This window comes from Cinclus cinclus, chromosome 22, assembly GCF_963662255.1.
Source record: "Cinclus cinclus chromosome 22, bCinCin1.1, whole genome shotgun sequence".
NCBI classification, from domain to species: Eukaryota; Metazoa; Chordata; class Aves; order Passeriformes; family Cinclidae; genus Cinclus; species Cinclus cinclus.
In genome coordinates this window covers 3,499,342-3,518,524 of record NC_085067.1, presented here as the reverse complement: position 1 = coordinate 3,518,524, position 19,183 = coordinate 3,499,342, and the positions used below count along the sequence as shown (strand labels likewise).

General features: G+C 48.5%; 2 protein-coding genes across 2 annotated transcripts in view; one reads left to right on the top strand and one right to left on the bottom strand.

Moving 5' to 3' along the window:
• Positions 1–10,099, top strand: part of PIGL (phosphatidylinositol glycan anchor biosynthesis class L) — a 52,741-nt gene extending 42,642 nt beyond the window's left edge. Inside the window, exons 5-7 of the mRNA XM_062507175.1 lie at positions 3,318–3,349; positions 8,303–8,436; positions 9,489–10,099. Of these exons, the coding sequence (XP_062363159.1) occupies positions 3,318–3,349; positions 8,303–8,436; positions 9,489–9,587 (265 nt within the window). The 3' untranslated portion in view covers positions 9,588–10,099. The remainder of the gene's footprint in view (positions 1–3,317; positions 3,350–8,302; positions 8,437–9,488) is intronic.
• A 186-nt stretch (positions 10,100–10,285) lies between these two features.
• CENPV (centromere protein V) lies at positions 10,286–13,657 on the bottom strand. The gene is made up of 5 exons (XM_062507176.1): positions 13,342–13,657; positions 12,267–12,365; positions 11,474–11,543; positions 10,994–11,108; positions 10,286–10,650 (listed from the first exon to the last, which is right to left on the bottom strand). The coding sequence occupies exons 1-5, from the start codon at positions 13,572–13,574 to the stop codon at positions 10,526–10,528; spliced, it is 642 nt and encodes a 213-aa protein (XP_062363160.1). The 5' UTR covers positions 13,575–13,657; the 3' UTR covers positions 10,286–10,525.
• Between the last annotated feature and the right edge of the window lie 5,526 nt (positions 13,658–19,183).

Genomic DNA, 19,183 nt, shown 5'->3' with positions numbered 1-19,183 from the left:
CGACAGCTCTGTCAGCTGGAAGATCTCTGGATTGCCACTGGCAGAACCATATTTTGCCACTGGCCCAGGTGTGAGCACAGAGTGCCTGAGCAGTGTTGTACAAAGTGTTGCTCCATGCTGTAGTTCAGGGTGCATGGAAATGGAGCCAAAAAGTCCAGTTAGGGAGGGAGGAGGCATTCCAGAGAGCAAAAATCCAACATCTGGCAAGTATATCCTTCTAATGTCTCTGTGATTCCTAGGAGACTGCCTGTTCTTCTTCCTTCTCATCTGTTTCATCAGATTAATTGGGCAGATTAGAGGTTGGGATCCTAAATGGAGCCCCAATGCAGCTTTAAGACATGCACACTTTGCCATGCTCTTCAAAACTGTATTTTCCCAGTGCTCCACAGCAGCCAGCAGTCAGTTCAGTGAAGGGTTTTGCCTCTGGCTTGGGAAACTGTTTGGAGACTGAAGTCATTGAATTCAATGAACAACTTCTCATCAAACAGAACATCACCCAAACTGTAACACACCCTCGTGGGCATGAGCCTCAGAGATCTATGCTCCCCAGGACCGAGGTTTCAGCTCCATCTTGACTTGGAACAGCTTAGGAGATTTCAGTGGTCAGTGCCACAGAGGAGCTGATCCACTCCTTTCCTGGAGGATGCCTGCATAAAGACAGGGAATTTGGGAGCAAGCTCAGTCCTGCAGTTTGCAGGATGAGGGCATTGGGCCATTTCAGTGTTTCTGCTGAGCAGATGGAGCTGGTGGCTGCAGACAGCAAAAGCCTTCAAAGCAGCTGGGCCTTGAGGGAGGAGCTGGGGCTGAGTTCTTGCAGGGCAGAAAGGCTTGGAGCCTTTGGATGGCTCATGGCCTTCCCAAATTCTTCACTGCAGAGGGTCTCACATGTGGATCTGAACCTACCACAGGCATAACAGAGAGGGTGCAGGGAGAGGTTCTCTGTAATCACCAGGCTCTGGCACTTGGGCAGTGTATGGGAATGAGCCACCTTAGGTCACTTTATGTTTAAAAAGGATTTTAAAAAGTCTCTCCAGGATAAAAAAAAAAGAAAGAAAAAAAAGACAAACCAAAGAAAACCACCCACATGGAAAAATCTCCAGAAAAAGAGCCTGTTTGTGTTTTACTTTTTGAGATTTTTATGCCAAACTCTTTCATTTTGCCCAAACCACAGCAAGTCCGATCTGTAAAACAACATTCCCAAAATGGCAACAACTGAGAACTGCAACCTCTCCCCTACTTGGAAGTGTCCCATGGAGACGTTCCAGCAGGGTGGAGATGGGAGCAAGAAGATGGATTTGGGAGAGGATTGGCTCATTTTGTGAACGTGTGCAGGAGGTAGAGCTTCGTGTTTCTCTCTCTCTCTGCAACCACAGAGAAATACAAATGAGCAAGGCTGCAATTCCTCTGCACACAGGGCTGGGTGGAGCCCGTTCCCAGGGCTCTGCACTGAGCTTTGCTTAGAATGGAGGCATTTGGATTGAGACAAAAAGGATGAGGAGAGATGCAGTTTCTTCATGCCTGTTCTTCCAGATGAATGACTGGTCTGCTGGCAGCAGTTTTGAGGACCTTTCAGTAACCAAACACAATTTATGTCTCCCTGAACCTTTACACAAGCACAGACTCTTTAATTTACTGCTGAATTACACTTTTCTTCCCTGCTGAAGATGCTCCCTGCTCCTGCTGAAGCATTCCCATATGAGCTGGATCCCTCACCCCTGTTTCTAATGACAGGAATGGTTATTATTCATTCCCTCTTGGAGCAGCTCAGTGCTTTGAAGGTGCCTCCATGGCAGAGCAGCACACCCAGAACAGACACTGGGCCTTCAGAGAGTTTGCCAAATTTCACAACCACTTGCTGCTTTGTCTCTCCAAGTTTATTCTAAAAGGTTCCCACCCTGCTAACTGTACCAAGTGCTGAATCACTTATTTGGGTGGCCAGATTCCACTTGTGGGGGAAGAAACCTCTGGCAGAAGAGCAGAGCAGATATTAATGGAGATACTTAAATTTCAAGGCAACATTTAACAATCTTTGTCAGAGCAGTAAGACTTGAGTGGTGAGGCAGAAGATGGCCAAGTCACTATTCCAGGGCCATTGGTTAGTAGGAAATGGCATTGCTTTGGCTCTGGAGAAGAGGACACCACTGGCAGGAGAATCTGTTTAAATATGTTTTCAGATTGCTGTTTGAGTTCTGTCATGACCTGCATTTCTGGCTTGACTTTTGCTTTGTATTGCATTGGGTATTCATCACTCAGTGCTTCCTATTTTGTCTAGGCCTGTGTAGCTAATCCTTTTCCTTGAACTTAACCAACAGCCAGAGATAATCCTAGTTTGAAAGTGACTGGAGAAACACAGCAGTTTACATATAATGCATGTTTTATCCTGGCTGATTTACACATGAACTGGCACATTGTCCTTTGTTAGATACACCACTACAAGGTGATAACAATCTCTTTAAATATTACACAGGGTTAAATAACTTTTTTTTATTATTATTTCCTTTCTCCTTTTGGCAAATGTTCCATTGTTTGGATTTCTTTTTCTCCTGGAAGAGCAGGATTGGGTGTGGGACAGCCCTGAGTGCCATCTGCTGGAGACCTGCTGCTTCCCAGCCCTGCCGTGGGCCAAATCCAGGATGGGAATGTCAGCTCAAGTGCTCCCATGCCATGAGCAGGAAAAACAAGAGAATTAAAAAATAAATTGGAGTTAACACGCTCTGATTCCCTCACTATCCCAGGGTTATTTGCTTACACTTCCTGATGGAAGTGCCATCACCATTCACCTATCCCATTCTTGGTCCTCCCGTTCTGTTTTGCTACAGAGACTTCACAGGACACAGTCATGAAGGGATCAAAGTCTTGGTGAGCAAAAAGCCAGAGCAGCTTCTCAGATGTCCCAGTGCCAGCCTGGGCTAGTAAAAAGAGCTGGTGTCCAAATTGGAGCAGCCACTGAGACAATGCCCCTGGCCAGCAGAGCCTGGGCTTTAAACAGCCAGAGGTGCTCCCAGGGGTGAACAGCATTTGGCAGCCTCTTGGGTTTCCCTTGAGAAGTCTGAGACTGAATTTGATTTATGGAGCTTATTTGTGATGTGTCCCAGCAGCCAGGATGATGAAAAGAATGGCAGAATAGTGTGGGGAACGAGGCTTAGCCCTGCCTGAGGTGCATCCAGTGTGGGCTTCTGAAGTTTCTCACAAGATTGCCTATTGTCACTGTGTGTTAAATGAAAAGGGTTGATTTATTGTGCAGGGGTTTATTCCTGTAAAATCTGGGCTTGAGTAATTCCACTGAGTGTTGACCCCTTGTATCTTTTCTTTTACAGGTACCTGCATTCAGAGAGGAAGTTACCTGAAGGTAGGAGTCCATCACCTCCCATCCCACCTCACATCCTCACCATGCAGTCCTTTACACCACTGTTGTGTCCAGGGTTCCAGCTGCCCAACTCACCTCTGCACTGCAGATGAAACCCACAGCTGAATTTTATCTTCCTGCAATTTTTTTACCAGTTCAGGCTTCTCTACAGGCACTTCTCAGTCCCTTGGGGTTGTCCTGCCTCAGTGGTGTCTGGATTCAGTGACTGGCCTGTGCCTCTTGGGTGAATTTGAGTGCTTTTCCCAGGTCTCTCAGCTTAATCACAAGAGTTTTTGGTCACATCTTGCTTACAAGTCATTTTCCTTTTCTGTAACAAAAGCCTTAGAAGTTATTACCCACTTAGCCAAAAATATTTGCATGTAGAAAGTTAAGCCTCCACCAAAATGTGCTCAGGAAAGGAATCTGAAATCTGCAGTGGCACAACAAATTGTACTGGCTTCTTCTACCTGTGAGTAAGAATCTCTGAGAAATTCTCCATACAAGTAGGGAAAGGAAAGAAACAAAGTACAGAGGGAGGCTGCTCCTGACCCCTTTTATTGGAGTAGAGCTTCAGCCTTTATCTCTAGGAAACAGTGCCTGCCTGGGGACAAATGTGTGACCCTGTTTAAGCACAAAGCTGTCACTCAGCTGTTTGGACAGAGCATAGGAAGGTGGCTCAGCCAGGCCCACCCAGTCAACCTCCTGCTCCCTCAGCAGCCATCCAGGCTGTGTTCCTTCAATGCTAATTCCCAAATCATTGTAGGGTTTGAATGAGTCACAGCAAATCAGTTTTAATTCTCTGCTAGCAGGAAGTTGCAGGCCTAATGAGACAGCATGAGCCAAGATGGCAGAATGCCCTTAAGCTGAGCTCTGACTCTGGTCCCTTCAGTTCCCCAGTTCATGAAAGAGGAGTATTAGTGCCAGCTTCATTCCTAGGACCTTTTCTTTGTTCCGCCTTGTGATGCAGCAGAGCTTTGTGTGCAGCACAAAGGACAAGGAGCTGCAGTGGTTGGTGTCACTGCTGCCTGTCAGGCCCCATCTACACAGAGCCACTTTCATGTGCTGCTCATGCAGGTTTCACTCTGGTCCTGAATGTGGGCTGTGCCTCAAATCAATTCAGGTTTGAAACAGACCCACATACAGAGAACATTTCCATTTCTCCAGCAGCATCAAGAGACTGCTGGAGCTCTATGCAAGCCTTGCTGCTCTGATTACATCACATCTGACATGACCTACAAACACCAAAGGAACGGGGAGCTCCCATGCTGCTGCTTATGCTAAGCCTTTCCAAATATAGTTCCAGTCTCATTGAAATTCCCAGTATTTATAATTTGATCTGGCAGGCGTGCAGGGCTGTGCATCAGAGGGGCTTAATGAAACAAGAGTGATGCTGGAATTGAGGCTGTCTGGATGGAGCTGAAAGGCCTGTTCAGGCCATGGAAAAGTGCTGTGCTGCTGTTGGTAAGAGGGAGCTGTTTGTGTGTGAGCCTGTGTAAGCCCATGTGATCAGGGAATCCATGGAAAATCTCCCTGCAAATGCAAAAGCCAGCTAAGCCTTGCACTGCCTCAGTGATATGCAAATGAGCACCCTAAATATCCTGCTTTGCTTTCTAATGCCTTTAGCCAGCACAAACACAACAGGCTTTTTATAATCTGTAATCAAGTTCTCCAGCCCAGGCACAAGCACTTGTTTCAAGAAGCTGAGACAGCTGCTGGAAGTGCTCCCACCCCTCCACTGGCCCCTTCCAGCTGTATCCAGTGCTCTTCCAAAAGAACCTGTGCCTCCTTCCATCAGGAGCAATGCAGGCCTGGAGCACACAGTGCTCACTCAGGAGCTCCTCATTCTAGGCATCCTTGCTGACTGAGTGATTTGGAAGTGGAAAGCCAAGCTGAGCAGGCTGCAGGCTTCACACACTTCTATTCTCAGCCTAATCCATGAGCTATATTGGTCCTGCCCTTTCTGCCAACCTGAAGAGGTTGCATTACACTGCTAATCCCATCCTGCCCAGGTCACAGGCATGACAGGCTCTGAAAAGCTTCACCTGCTAGTGTCACAGGAGCAGACTCCTCAATGGCAGTGCTGCTCTCACCCCGCTTGGCAGGGAGCAGCCTGTTTCTCTGAACCCTTTTCCATCTCTCCCTGGACTGTACATTCCTTCCCTGCTTCATTTCATCTCACATTGCCATGCAGAGCAGACTTTGCTGTCAGCACATGGAAATTCTGGTTGGATCACTGACACAGAGGGCTCTTACAGTGCCCTTCTTCTTGGGGAGCTGGGTGCCACCGTTTCACCTGATCTGACCGAGGAGGACCCAGCTGGTCAGAGCCATCCACACTGAAATCACTTGCCATGGTTTTGAGTCCTTACTGCTGAGATTTGGGGAACAAGTGGATGCAATTGCTGCATGAATTAATATTTCTCAGGGGAAAAAAAAATTGAGGAAAGGGAGAACACATTTGGTTAACAGAGTAGCCTAAGCTTCAGAGAGTGATGCCAGGCCTCTCTTCCCATCACTGTGAGTAGGAATTGATGTGGCATTGCCAGAGTCCATGAAGGCCATCCTGAAAAGGAAAGATCCCTTGTCCCGTGGTTGAAAAGCTAAGAGGTGCCATTGGGAATGCTGACAACAGGAGCAGCACTGTACTAATTCTTCCCTCTGAAACTACCCCAGCAGCAGCCCAGACGATCTCTGCAGGGGAAGGGGAAGAATGGTTCCCCCACACACAGCACATCACAGGTTTCCCTCCAAGTTTACTATTTGGAAACAAGAAATGTCTCCAAGTGGGATTAAAGGAGTGTCAGGGCACTTGTGTGAGCGACTGCAGCACTTGTGCCTGCGAAGCATCCCTTGGGAGAGCAACTGGAACTGATAGCAACCAAGCAGGTCTGCCTGTCCCTTGTCCCGGCGGGCTGGGAGCGGGACAGGGGCTCAGGTTCGCGCTCAGGAAGTGTCGGTTCCGTGCTGGTCCCACAACCCCCGCATTCCCGCACGTCCCGGGTCGCTCGGCATTGCTCAGCTGCTCTCCGTGAGCCTGCGGGGCCGGAGCTGCGGCGGTGGGGACACGGCAGTGGGGACACGGCAGTGGGGACACGGCAGTGGGGACGGGAGGTGCTGAAGGGATGTGGGTCCCGCTCCCCGGGTCCCCTCCCCGGGTCCCCTCCCCGGGTCCCGCTCCCCGGGTCCCCTCCCCGGGTCCCCTCCCCGGGTCCCGCTCCCCGGGTCCCCTCCCCGGGTCCCGCTCCCCGGGTCCCCTCCCCGGGTCCCCCTCCCCGGGTCCCCTTCCCGGGTCCCGCTCCCCGGGTCCCCTCCCCGGGTCCCCTCCCCGGGTCCCCCTCCCCGGGTCCCCTCCCCGGGTCCCGCTCCCCGGGTCCCGCTCCCCGGGTCCCCTCCCCGGGTCCCGCTCCCCGGGTCCCCTCCCCTGGTCCCGCTCCCCGGGTCCCGCTCCCCGGGTCCCCTCCCCGGGTCCCGCTCCCCGGGTCCCCTCCCCGGCCGGCGGACGCCGCCACCTCCCGGCAGTTCCCGAGCACCGCCCGCCGCTTCCAGCTGGGATTTTCTGCTTCCTGGCGCTGCACGGTCCGGGTGGAAGCGCCCGCGATTGCCCTTGAGGGCTCTGCCCCTGCCCATTGCCGCCCACAGCAGGAGAAAGTCACTCGTGTGAATGCTCTGTGTGACCTGCTGCGGAGTCAGGTCCAGTGTCCCGTGTCCCCTTCAATGGAACGGGTGCATGGCCCTGGAACCCTCTGTGGTACTGAGATGAAGTAGAGAGAGACTGGGAGAGGCTGTTGAAAATCTGGAACAACACCCTTGGAGAAAAGAAAAGAAAAGAAAAGAAAAGAAAAGAAAAGAAAAGAAAAGAAAAGAAAAGAAAAGAAAAGAAAAGAAAAGAAAAGAAAAGAAAAGAAAAGAAAAGAAAAGAAAAGAAAAGAAAAGAAAAGAAAAGAAAAGAAAAGATCCTGGAGATGTGCTAGAGGGAGTCCATGAGAGCTTTGTTCTGTGTCTTCTGTGTAATTTCAGTGTTTCAGGGCTCACTGAAGGAAATCTCATTGCAAACCGAATTGCATCTCTGACCACCTGTGTAAACTGTGACTTTGGCCTCTTCTGTCAAACTTTAATACAATGTGGGAAGTGTGGGACATAATCACAGCAGCTTCCAAGCCAAGGAAATCCCAAAGCAGCTCCATTGAGAGCTACAGACTCTTTATGGGACCATCAGTAGCTCTGAACTCATCAGTGAAGACAATTTAACCATGGTAAAACAAAAACAAAAACAAACAAAAAAAACCAACCAAACAAAAAAAAACAATTAACTTTTGAGTTCAAAGGGATCTTTAAAACAGAAAAACCTTTCAACATCAGCAGAATCTTGAACATGTTACCTTCATCTGCTTCATCACAAACATCTGAACAATGAATTCAGGAACTCTGTTAAAGTGTAACTGCCTGCCTGAGTTAATATTTGTTTCCTGAGGCTTGTAAATATTTATTCTGTAGCTAGGAATTGGAATAGAAAGATGAAATTTCATTTTGGTAGCTGAACCAGAAACTACAGTTTTAAAATTCCATTATATGATATAGTGTCAGCATTCAGAGAATCATCTGCACCTCATTTTTTTTTGAGCCTAATTATGCAGAAATAATTTAAATTATAAGCAAAAAAACCCCACCCAGTTTTTGGGATATTCAAAGCTAGCTTTGCTTTCCATGGGCTATTACAGAACAAGAACCAGTACAAAGGGTCACATACAGAATAAGAGCCAATACAAAAGGTGATAGATGTGCACTGGGCACAAAGAAATCCTGTTGGGAGCATCAGAAGTTATTCCCCTTTTACACAAAGAAAGATTCCCAAGGCCAGCAGCACAGTGAAACTATAACAAGCTGCTGAGCCTGGAGAAAAGGGCACCTTACAAGAATGCTGTTGTTTTGAAATATTTATCCTCTTTCCCTGTGTAGGGTGCCATGTGCTCGTGCTGGAATCAGTGAATCTCTGCAGGAAATACATTTCCTTCCTGGATGTCCTCATTTCCTGCCTCCTGCCCAGGGATGCACTCTTCATCCTCACAGAGGAGGAGACTGAACAAGCCAAGGTAAGGTGTGTGGCACCTGCCTGACCTGTTTGAGTGGCTCATGGTCATTGTGAGCACTTTAGTCACAAGTGCCACGTTCCCAGGGAATGCCAGAAGTAGTTGTATCCATGGGTTATAAATGTCACTGAGGAATGTCTGCAGTGATTTTAAAAACATTGACAAGCCAGGCTACCTCATGTGCTGCATGACAGGACGGGGCTGAGCAGATCTGCAGCTCAGACAGTCACAGGGCACTGAGTTTTACACTCCCCAGGATGTAGGATGCATTTCAAAGGAAACTGGATCCAACACAGTATTCTGAACATGTGAGTGGCCTGTTAAAGCCTGGCATGACTGCATGCCAGGAACAGCATCCTTGGATCACAGCTCTGACTAAAGATGGAGACAGCCTGTGAACTTGTGGTCCAAAGCTCTTCACAAGTTCTCTTTACTGTACATTTTTAAACCATTTTGGTGCATAGGATCTCACAAATTTACCCCACAGTTCCCTATATCAGAATCTGATTAGCTTGCCTTGCATAGCATGAAAATATTTACCCAGTGAACAGTGCTGTTAATTCACAAATTACAGACTTCCGAAGCTGTTAAAAGATAGTTATTTATGGAAACAGCTTGGATAAAGGTGGTGGTCCTTATTCCCATGTATTTTTGTTCCTGAAATCTGACCTTTCTATGCTGGTGCACTATAAATAGACCCAGTTGCAGCTGGCAGTGTGGTCAGATGTTCCCAGACACACCTATCAGGCTCCTGCTTCCCAGCATGTGAACACTTCCCCAGGCCTGAGATCACATGGGGAGGAGGAATTAGAAGTGCCACATGAAGTGTCCTTTGGTGCAGGACCCCCTCTGAGCATCAGGCAGTACAACACCAGACTTGGGGGGTAGACAGGCCCAGAGCTCAGGCAGCTTCCCACCTCCTCTGCCTCTCCCTGCTCACTGAGAACAGGCTGTCCTGTAAATGGGCACTGACCCTCACAGCAGGAGCAGGAAGCTGCCCTCACAGCAGCTCTGGAAGGTTCTTGTAATGCTCTCTGCACTGTTTTTCCCCCTAGAGAGCCATGCGGTGCCATCGCAGCCAACTCCTCTGGTTCCGCCGGCTCTACCTGCTCTTCTCTCGTTACCTGGTGGTCAATTCACTGCGCCTGCTCTGACAGCACAGCACTCACAGGAGTAAAGAATGAGCAAAAAAACCACTGTGCCAGGCCCAGGACTCGAGAAAGCTCCTGTCTTAGGTGCTCAACAGGATGACGTGCTCTTTGTGTGGCATTCTCCACGCTACAAAACCCAGGCTGGGTGAACTTCTTTCTGAATATCTTGTTGCCTGATACATTGATAATAAGGTTAACAGCTACTCTGTTTTCTCACCAAAAGAGCTTAAATAAGATGAGAATTTTGGATTGACTTTAACTGGGAGTCAAGCCCTGGAAAAGATATGCATTGGAGAAGATACGGCACAAACTGTTTCTACGGGAAGATAGAGCTGCAAGGACTGCTTGGCAGCTCTCCCTTGGTGCTCTTGTAAAATCCAGATATCAGAATTAATTTTTCAAAGACCATGCTATCTCCGCAGATACCACAACCACAACATCTTTGTTATTCAGTCAGAACTTAAAATAGCCAAAGCTTTTAAATAAAACATCAGAAATCATGAATTTTTTTCTAATTGCGCTGATGTTTGCTGTTGCTTCTTTTATACACATTGTGTTGCAGGTTCCAACTTCACAATGTCCCTCTTGAAATATAAGCTCTCTTCTTGATTCAGAACAGGGCTTAAGATCAATTCACAAGAGTCTCAGCAGGACACAGGAATGAGGTGCAAGTGACTGCAATGAGGTCTTTTGTGTTGTGATTTAAACTTTAGCACAGCTGAAGGCAAAGTGCCAAACTAGCAACCCTGCAGTGGTTTACAGAACAGGGGTAGTTGGAAAACTGAACATCACAAAGGAATGAGACAATCAGCATAGAAATATTTATTTATGAAACTGAGAACAGGTAACAGTAATGCAGAGATTGATTTCACCAACCATCACCCAGGAAACCCCAGACTGCAGTTCCATGGCAGTGTTCCCAAGGCTGCTAGAGGAGTGTGTCAGGGTTTTGACATGTCTCTGATGGTTTTATGTTCCTTCACTGCCTTCTCCCATTCCTTGCCATTGATATCCTCTGTGATAATGGTCTGCACAGTGCCATCATCCAGACAGTGGGGAGCTATTCCTGAAGAAAGAGTACACAGAAACCTGCTTTTCATAAAATGTGGGAGATGCCTGCTCCATTCCATGGCTGGGGCATCTCAGGGAATTGTAAATGCTATTGCTGTAAGCCTGAGGAGGCTGGATGAGAATCCTGTCACAGACAGTAGCCCACACATTATAGGTCAGATTGTTTTTTATGGAAGAGCTACAGGTTCAGATTACAGTTCCAGGTGTTTATTAACACTTTAGGAACAAACTCTTAGGACACATGCTGCTCACTGCTGTCATGCCAGCATCCAATGGAGCCTTTATCCAAGGTTTGCTTGGTAGTTAACTCTGGTTAGCACAGCTTGCTTTGTACCTACCATAACCATCAGGGTTAGAACGAGGAGTATAAAAGCTCTGAACACCACAGGTCTTGCAGAATGTGTGCTGGGCACGGTGTGTGTTGAAGGTGTATGTTGTCAAATTGTCAGCACCCTAAGCAAAGGAAAAGCACTGTAAGTTTTCCATGGAAGTAGATGGATTAATAACTTTGGGCCTGTAGCTAAGAAATGTACAATTTAAAGTGCCACCTTCCTGTCTTTATCTGAGATACAGAGCTGTGCATTCCTGCTCCTTCCCTGAACCCCTGTGCTTTGTATGTACAAGTATCCATAACAGTCAGGCCTGGGAACTGCAAGAGCTCTAAACAAGATGCACTAACACAACCACACCAAACAGCTCAAAATGCAGCCATTTCCCCCAACCAGCCAAACTTAGGGCAGAAAACTGCTTGTTCTTGGCTCTTTGAGGATAACATTGCTCGTGCTCATGGCCATGCTCTTACTGTGTTCTTACTCTACCTTTAGCAGCTTGAAACGTGATGCTGGCACAATGAAGTGTCTGTTCTGTTTCTTCGTGCAAATGCTGCAACTGGAAAAGAAAAAGCAGACCTTTCTAAAAGAAATGGACAGGTTTTAGAGCAGCAATCAAACTTCTTGACAACAGAAATTCCACTGACAGCTAGAATGGCTCAGAGGTAAGTACCAAAAGTAGTGTCAGTAGTGTTTGGAACAGAATGACCCTACACAGGTACCCCAGTAAGGTATTCTCACAGACGGTTCTCGAGGACAAACGCCCTGAGAAATCCATTTAATGGTTCAGAGCACGCTTGAGCAATTTTGCCAACATTCATTACCTTGCAAACAAGAAAGTGAAGTTCAGAAGTTCACCCATGAGCTGGAAGCAAACGAGTTGCAGGCAAAGAGGGGTCACTACTGAAACCAGAGAGTGTTTTAGTTTGAGGCACATGTGGTCAGAGCTGTAATGTCACTTGAGAAGAACAAGTTAAAAAAAGACCAATGTGCTTTGAGCCCTCTGCATGAGAGGAAACAGAAAGCAGATGGCTGAGCACCTGGACTCATTAGATCTCTCCTGACACTTTCTGTGTGAGCCTGGCTGTGAGACACGAAGTCCTGCCCAAAGTAGAACCTGAAATCACCAACACTGATCTCCTAGTGGATCAGGACATAATTAGGGGTAAATCCTATGGAAACAGCTCAGAGGGTATTCTGCAGCTGTCTCATCTTTAGCTCTATGGCTGGAAAAGCAGAGAGCTGACATTCATCTCTGGGAACAGGGAACAAACCAACTCACTTGCAGTTAAACACATGCAGATCTGCTGAAGCCCAGACCTCAAAGCGGACAGCTCCACAGTGACAGCCTCCTGTGTGCTTCACCATACCCCTGTATTCACTGGAGAGAGACACAACAGAGCTTTTGGGATCATCCTCTCTCTTTTTGTTTTTTTTCCCCCAACAGTAAGGCTATATATGACATTAATCAGTTCTGTCTTGAGCTGTTGCAGAACAGCAAGAAATATATCAACTCAAATGTATTTAACAACATGTCAGAATGAGGTAGAGGATGGCTTTTGTCCTCTGCAGCAATTGCTTTTGTGGTTTAATTAAAATTGTGAAAAGGGAAGAAGAGCACCTCTTTGAAGACTCTCCACTCTGTAGAACACAGCTTCCCACCACACTCCAGGTCACAGTGCTGACCCTACAGCTGTGGGTCATACACAACCCTACGCAGAAAACAGGGCTATCACCTCAAAACAAACTGCTTGGAACTGAGAACTGAATTTCCTCACAATTTCCCCCATAGTTCCTCCAACACCATTAATACTCCTGCATTTAAAAGCTGGGGAAAGCAGACATAAGTGGATTCTACATAGCATTCGAAATGTCTTTTCCTTCAGGTTGTAATTGTAGAGGAACTTTATAACCAAGGAATTTCTGAGCGGGTGCTTCTCTCCCTCCCCGAGCCGCCTCCACAGCAGCTGGGCAGTCACCGTGCGGGTCAATCGCAAAATGCAAAGGGAAAAAAACATTTTCCTTCCAGATTTTGCCTCCCACGGACAGTTTCTGACGCGCCGCGCTCTGCACAGAGCGAGCACAGGAAATGGGTGGAGATTTCGAAGCTGAGACCCGCAGAGCCCCCAAGGGCATTTTCCATGGGAGACCCGTAAAACACAGGAAGCTTTAGCACAGAAAGCCACTGGGTTTTTTGGTTTTTTTTCCCCGTGGTGCGTGCGCCCCCTCCCCATGCCACCCGCGGCCCCGTCCCCGGCAGCTGGCGGGCCCCGCCGTGCATTTGCCGCGCACAGAGCGCTGCCGTTAACGGGGCTGGGGCAGGAGCGCGGAGCAGCGCCCCGGTGCCATTTACTCACTACGCGTCCAGCAGCAGCCGCGCCGCCTCCTCGCAGCTCAGCCGGTGCCGTTCCTGGAAGGCGGCCCAGCGCCCGCTCTGCGCCCCCAGATCAATGGCGCTGGGCCCGGGGGGCTCCGCCTTGGCCCCGTCCGGGGTTGCCCCCACATTCTTGCTCCGGGCCCGGCGCGTCCCGCCCGCGGCCGCGCTGCCCCGCCGGGAGCGCCGAGCGCCGCCCGCCGCGCCGCGCCCCATGCGCCACCTCCGCCCGCCGCCACCGGGGGGCGCACCTGGGACGCGCACGGCCGGGGGCGGAACGGAGAGACCGGGGAGGACACGGGAGGGGACACGGGAGGGGACACGGGAGAGACACGGGGGGGGACACGGGAGGGACTGAGGGGACACGGGAGGGGACACGGGAGGGGACACGGGAGAGACACGGGGGGGGGACACGGGAGGGACTGAGGGGACACGGGAGAGACACGGGAGGGGACACGGGAGAGACACGGGGGGGGACACGGGAGGGGACACGGGAGGGACGGAGGGGACACGGGAGGGGACACGGGAGAGACACGGGGGGAGACACGGGAGGGACTGAGGGGACACGGGGGGGGACACGGGAGGGGACACGGGAGGGACGGAGGGGACACGGGAGGGGACACGGGAGGGGACACGGGAGGGACTGAGGGGACACGGGAGAGACACGGGAGGGACGGAGGGGACGCGGGAGAGACACGGGAGGGGATACGGGAGGGACTGAGGGGACACGGGAGGGGACACGGGAGGGGACACGGGATGGACTGAGGGGACACGGGAGAGACACGGGAGGGACTGAGGGGACACGGGAGAGACACGGGAGGGGACACGGGAGGGGACACGGGAGGGACTGAGGGGACACGGGAGAGACACGGGAGGGACTGAGGGGACACGGCAGCACCGATGGACAGGGGTGGGCCAGGATCCAGCGGGACCGGGAGGGGCTGGGGTACAGCGGGGGCAGCGCGCAGTTAAGGAATCTTTTCCTCATATCCAACCTAGAGCTCCCCTGGCACAGCTGAGGCCATGTCCTCTCATCCTTCCTTGTTACCTGGGGAAGAGAACGATCCCAGCTGGGCACAGCCGCCTGGCAGGGAGCTGTAGAGGGGGACAAGGTCCCTCCTGAGCTCCCCTCTCTCCAGGCTGAGCCCCCCCAGCTCCCCCAGCCACTCCTGCTGCTCCAGCCCCTTCCCCAGCTCCGTTCCCCTCTCTGGACACGCTCCAGCCCCTCCATGTCCCTCTCCTCCCCCAAAGCTGAGCCCAGGACTGGAGGTGTGGCCTCAGCAGTGCCCAGCACGGGGACAGTCACTGCCCTGTGCCTGCTGGCCACCCTATGGCACTGGAACAGGCTGCCCAAGGGAGTGCTTCAGCCACCAGCCCTGGAAGTGTGCAAGAAACTGTTGGATGTGGCACCTGGGGACATGGTTCAGTGGTGGACTTGGGTTAACAGTTGCTCTTGATGACCTTAAAAGTTTTTTCCAGACTTAAGGATTCTATGATTTTCTGATTCCAGAGCTGAGCCAGGCATGCCAGCTTTTCCCTGTCATTCTGAACACGATGTCTCACATATTCACGGATGGGAAGGTGCTCAGCAGACCCGAGGTGCTGCTGGAATTGTGTGTCACTTGTCTGCTATGAACAGCCCTCATTTAGACACAGCATTGCTGTGACAGCACAGGATGTGCCTTTGGAACTGTGTTTAGGCCTTCCTGAGGTCTGAAGTCATTGTGGCAGCTTCACAGAGACATGGCTTCTAACAGGATTCCCACTGAGCTTTTCACTAATTCTGTTACCAGTTGAAAATAGGAGAGTACATACCTTAAAAAGCAAAAAAAAAAAAAAAAAAAAAAAACCAAAAAAAACAACAACAAAAAAAATAAAACACCAAAAAAATCAACCAAATAAGCGGGAGGGGGGAAAAAAGAAAATGTTAAATCACCCCTTTAGTGGTAAATATCATACAAAAGGTTATTTTTGAACCCTGGAATCCAATGGTGTTTCTCAAGTAAAATAATCAATGCAGGGAAAAGTACAAAACTTGGAGGTGTCACACTTGGTTGGGGAAAAAAACAATCACTCCAAAGACAAACCTTTGTGCCCAGCATTGCAGGACTGGAAACTTCTTTTGTTTGACATATAATCAAGAATCTGTAGTCAACAGGACTTAATGTCTTGCTCTTTCCAAGAAGGGGAAAGATGTAAACAAGTGAGCTGAGTCTTGAGAGGCAAAGAGCCAGGAAAATGGCAAAGCAAGAGGACAGTGATGAATAAACATCCTTCAGCACTTTGGTCTGTAAAAGATCTTTAAAAACAAGTGACTCCGGTGTCCAGGCTGCCTCCCGAGATGGCACATGCCCGCATTTGCATAAGAATCCTGTGGCTCAGCACCTCTCCGATGATAGGAAAGGGCACCGAGTTACAATTTCCTCTTATCCCTTAGGTGAACCTCTGCTCTGGTTACTCATTCTAATGGAAGCACGAGAATACACTCTGGTGACAAATTCATCTGGAGTTCCTGATCTGAGCCACTCCCAGACCTTTAGACAAACCGGATTACATGTCAGTCAACTCGTATTTTGGGAGGAAAAAGTCACTGAGGTGAAACTGGAAAGGCATTGAAACTGAGCCTGTGCTGGGTGCAGCAGGGATTCATCTCCCCTCGGGCATGGCCAGCACCACTCACGGTCTGTCCTGTCCCAAAAACACGGAACTCAACACTCTGAAAGCCAGAGTGGAATTTTAGGAGCTCATTTTAAGGGCTAGTTATGTCAATTCAAACAAACATAATCTTCCTCTGTAAGACAGGAGCCACCAGCACTTCACACACTCAAAAAGCAGTTTCAGGAGAAAACTGGAGTGAGTTTGTCTATGTAATATCTGAAAATCTGTCACTCTCCGTGCCTCTCCACAGTTTATTTTAAATGCAGAAGCTGTTTTAAGAAGCTAAATTATGTTCCCCTGTGGTATTTCTAGATAAAGAACTGGAGGACAAAAATGGAAGTGCAAAATGCCATAGTAAAGAAATTATTTTTTTATTCATTTCCTAATTTATCACGAAGGACTCAAAACACAAAACTGAGTCTCACATAAATAATCAATTCCAGAGCTTTATGGTGGAACTCTGGATGATGCTAAATGTCTCAGATATTCTGAGCTGAAAGCCTTAAATTTCAGTGTACCTGGGCAGCACCATCCCAGTGCCCAGAAGAGTTAACATCTCTCATTTCACTGCTTTCAAAGCTGATGCAATGTTTGCCAGGCTTTAGGAGAGGCCAACAGCTTGATGAAAAATGCATTTGCTGTTAAGATTGAGAGACAAAACGGAAAAGGAATAATTATCCAGACAGATGACGGGGTGGACAAAGTAAAATTACTGGAAAAGTCCAGTAAATTACAGTCGGTTCTGTGTAGGTGTCTTGTGATGCTTAAAGGCCAACAGCAGCTGACGTGTTCAGTGTTAAAGTACAAAGGGGCTTTTCTGTGCCATCTCAGCTCTGCTTGTACAACAATGACTCAGCTCTGCAGCCCTGGCTCACAGCCAGCATTGAAATTCTGCCTGGAAGAGCATTTTTATCCCCAAAGCAGCACTGAAAGCAGCTACGTGTTTGTGGGTGAAAAGAGAATTAGGAACTGTGAATGTTTTTTTATATCAAATACGCAGGGAACTAGGAGTTGTGTACAGCTGACAGCACATTTTAAAAAACTGAGGTAGTTCAAAGTGGTTTGTTCAGAGGAGAAAATGGCAGTGCTTGGGTTTTAGTCTCCCTGTGGTGGAGGGGGAAACATTCCAGACGTTTTCCTCGCCATCAAAAGACCCAAGCTGGATCTGAAAATAAAACACAGGAGGTGACACCCCCGGGCTGTTCAGAACGGCCTTGACAGTGTTTGTTTGTGTTCACTGTTACAGAGGTTCTGTTGAACGTCCTAAAAATTATCAACAGCAGTTTAGGACTCATTTCGTCTGCCATTTCTTCTTCTGTCTGCCTTGTTTTTCAAGGAACTTCTTTGCTGTTTTGCTGGAAAACCTCGGCCCAGAGAGCACAAACTCAGTGTGCTCAGAGGCAGCAGAGAGGAGGTGAACAAAGCAGCTCCTTCCCTGCACTGCAGCTTGGATGGGATCCAAACCATTCCCGGGCAGGAGGCTGAGCCAGGGATGCACACAAGGAGCTTTAGAACAGAATTATTAGCAGTTGCTTTCACTGGCACACACGCAGGCACAAACCTGTGTTTTCAGCCCTTTTCAAAATGCCCTTTGGATGTCTCCTTCCAGCAGAGCACAGGGAGCTGTCACATGTGCCTCTGGGTCACCCAGCCTGTTTATCGAGGCAGCACGGACCTGAAAGATGAATCCCATGTGTCCCACAAAGTTAAAATATGCTTTAGATAAACAGGGAGACAGAGGAGTATCACTAATTTTCATCTTTTTACTACCATTCTATTTGTTTTTCTTAATTGTTTTTCTACTTTCAGCTCCTGAAGTCGGTGGTTTCTTAAAAAACTTTGTTTAGTGAAGGTATTTTTAGCATAAGGCTATAAAAACCAAACCGAGGGAGTTGTCTTTTTTTGGTAATCTCAGAATATCGGAGTCAATCTCACAGCACTTTGAATTCTGACTCACTATTTGTGTAACCCTCCAGGCTGGCAGCATGGGGACAAGCAGTGACATGCCACGGGTCTGTTTGTCTCGTGGGTGGAACCTGAGCCAAGCCTGGACCTTACTGCACTCCTACAGGCTTGGGGAAATTATATTTATCTCCACAACTGCAAACATGTAAACAGAATTATACATACCTATAAATATAATATATACTATAATCATACTGCATCATACACACTGAGGGGCAGATGTGAGTAATGTTATGAGATAGGAATATATATATATATTTTTTTTTTTTTTTCCTTGTGGCAAGCAGCCCTATTTTTGTCAAACAAAGAGCAGTAACTGGACTTGCCACACACCCTGTGATGGCCTGGCTGTCTGTCCCAAGTTAAACCTGATAGCTAAACAGATTGCCTCATGTAAAAGTGATACCTTGTTGCTAGGACATCAGCCTACATAGAAAAAACAGACCCAGCTTGTGTTCCAGAATGTACAGATTCATTGGAAACATTTCCCTGACCCCAGATTCTTCTCTCCTGAAAGTAGGTTGCTCTGTACCACTGCCCAGTGACCTACTTTTGAAAAGAAATGTGTGTTCCCAACTGCAGGCCCCATGCCCTGGCAAAGGCTGTGGCCACCTGTTCAGACAGAGCAGTCACAAGATAGAGATTTCTGGGTTTTTCAGCTTTGTATTTATTTATACACAGCTCAGAGTCAGCTTCTCGATGAATTTTATTCACCAAGAACTGCCAGAGGGAGAGTGGAATGTTTTTTAAATGCCTGTGCTTTGTACAGCCACAACAGTTCCCCCACCATAGATTTAGCCATATTATGGGGGAAGAAAAATAAGTGAGAGCTTCTGTGTTTTCTGGTTTACACAGAAAAGAAAAAAAAATAAAGAAAAAAAAACTACAGAAATTCCTCCATCTACAGGAACATTTAAAAAGAGAAATATGCACCCTAAAATCCTTAATAAATGTGTGATGTGTTTTAACACTGCCCAGGTTTTACATTCATCTCCAGCTTTACAGATGTGGCATTTCAGATTTGTAAATATTAGTCACTTGTGGCCTTTCCTCTGGGAAGGGTGCCTGGGATGTGCAGCAAGCACAGGCCAGCCTTGGAGCAAACTTCAGCCACCTTGGCACCACCAAACAAAACCCGTGCTGGAAACACTGAGCAGAACTGGCAGCACAAAGCAAACCAAAGGGACATTGCCCTTGCCCAA

Excerpts from the sequence above, each read along its gene's own strand:
- CENPV (XM_062507176.1), bottom strand. The coding sequence starts at position 13,574 with ATGGGGCGCGGCGCGGCGGGCGGCGCTCGGCGCTCCCGGCGGGGCAGC. Across the intron at positions 12,366-13,341 it reads CGGCTGCTGCTGGACGCGTA|TGAATACAGGGGTATGGTGA; the intron begins GTGAGTAAATGG and ends GTCTCTCTCCAG. Across the intron at positions 11,544-12,266 it reads CTGCATGTGTTTAACTGCAA|TTGCAGCATTTGCACGAAGA; the intron begins GTGAGTTGGTTT and ends TTTCTTTTCCAG.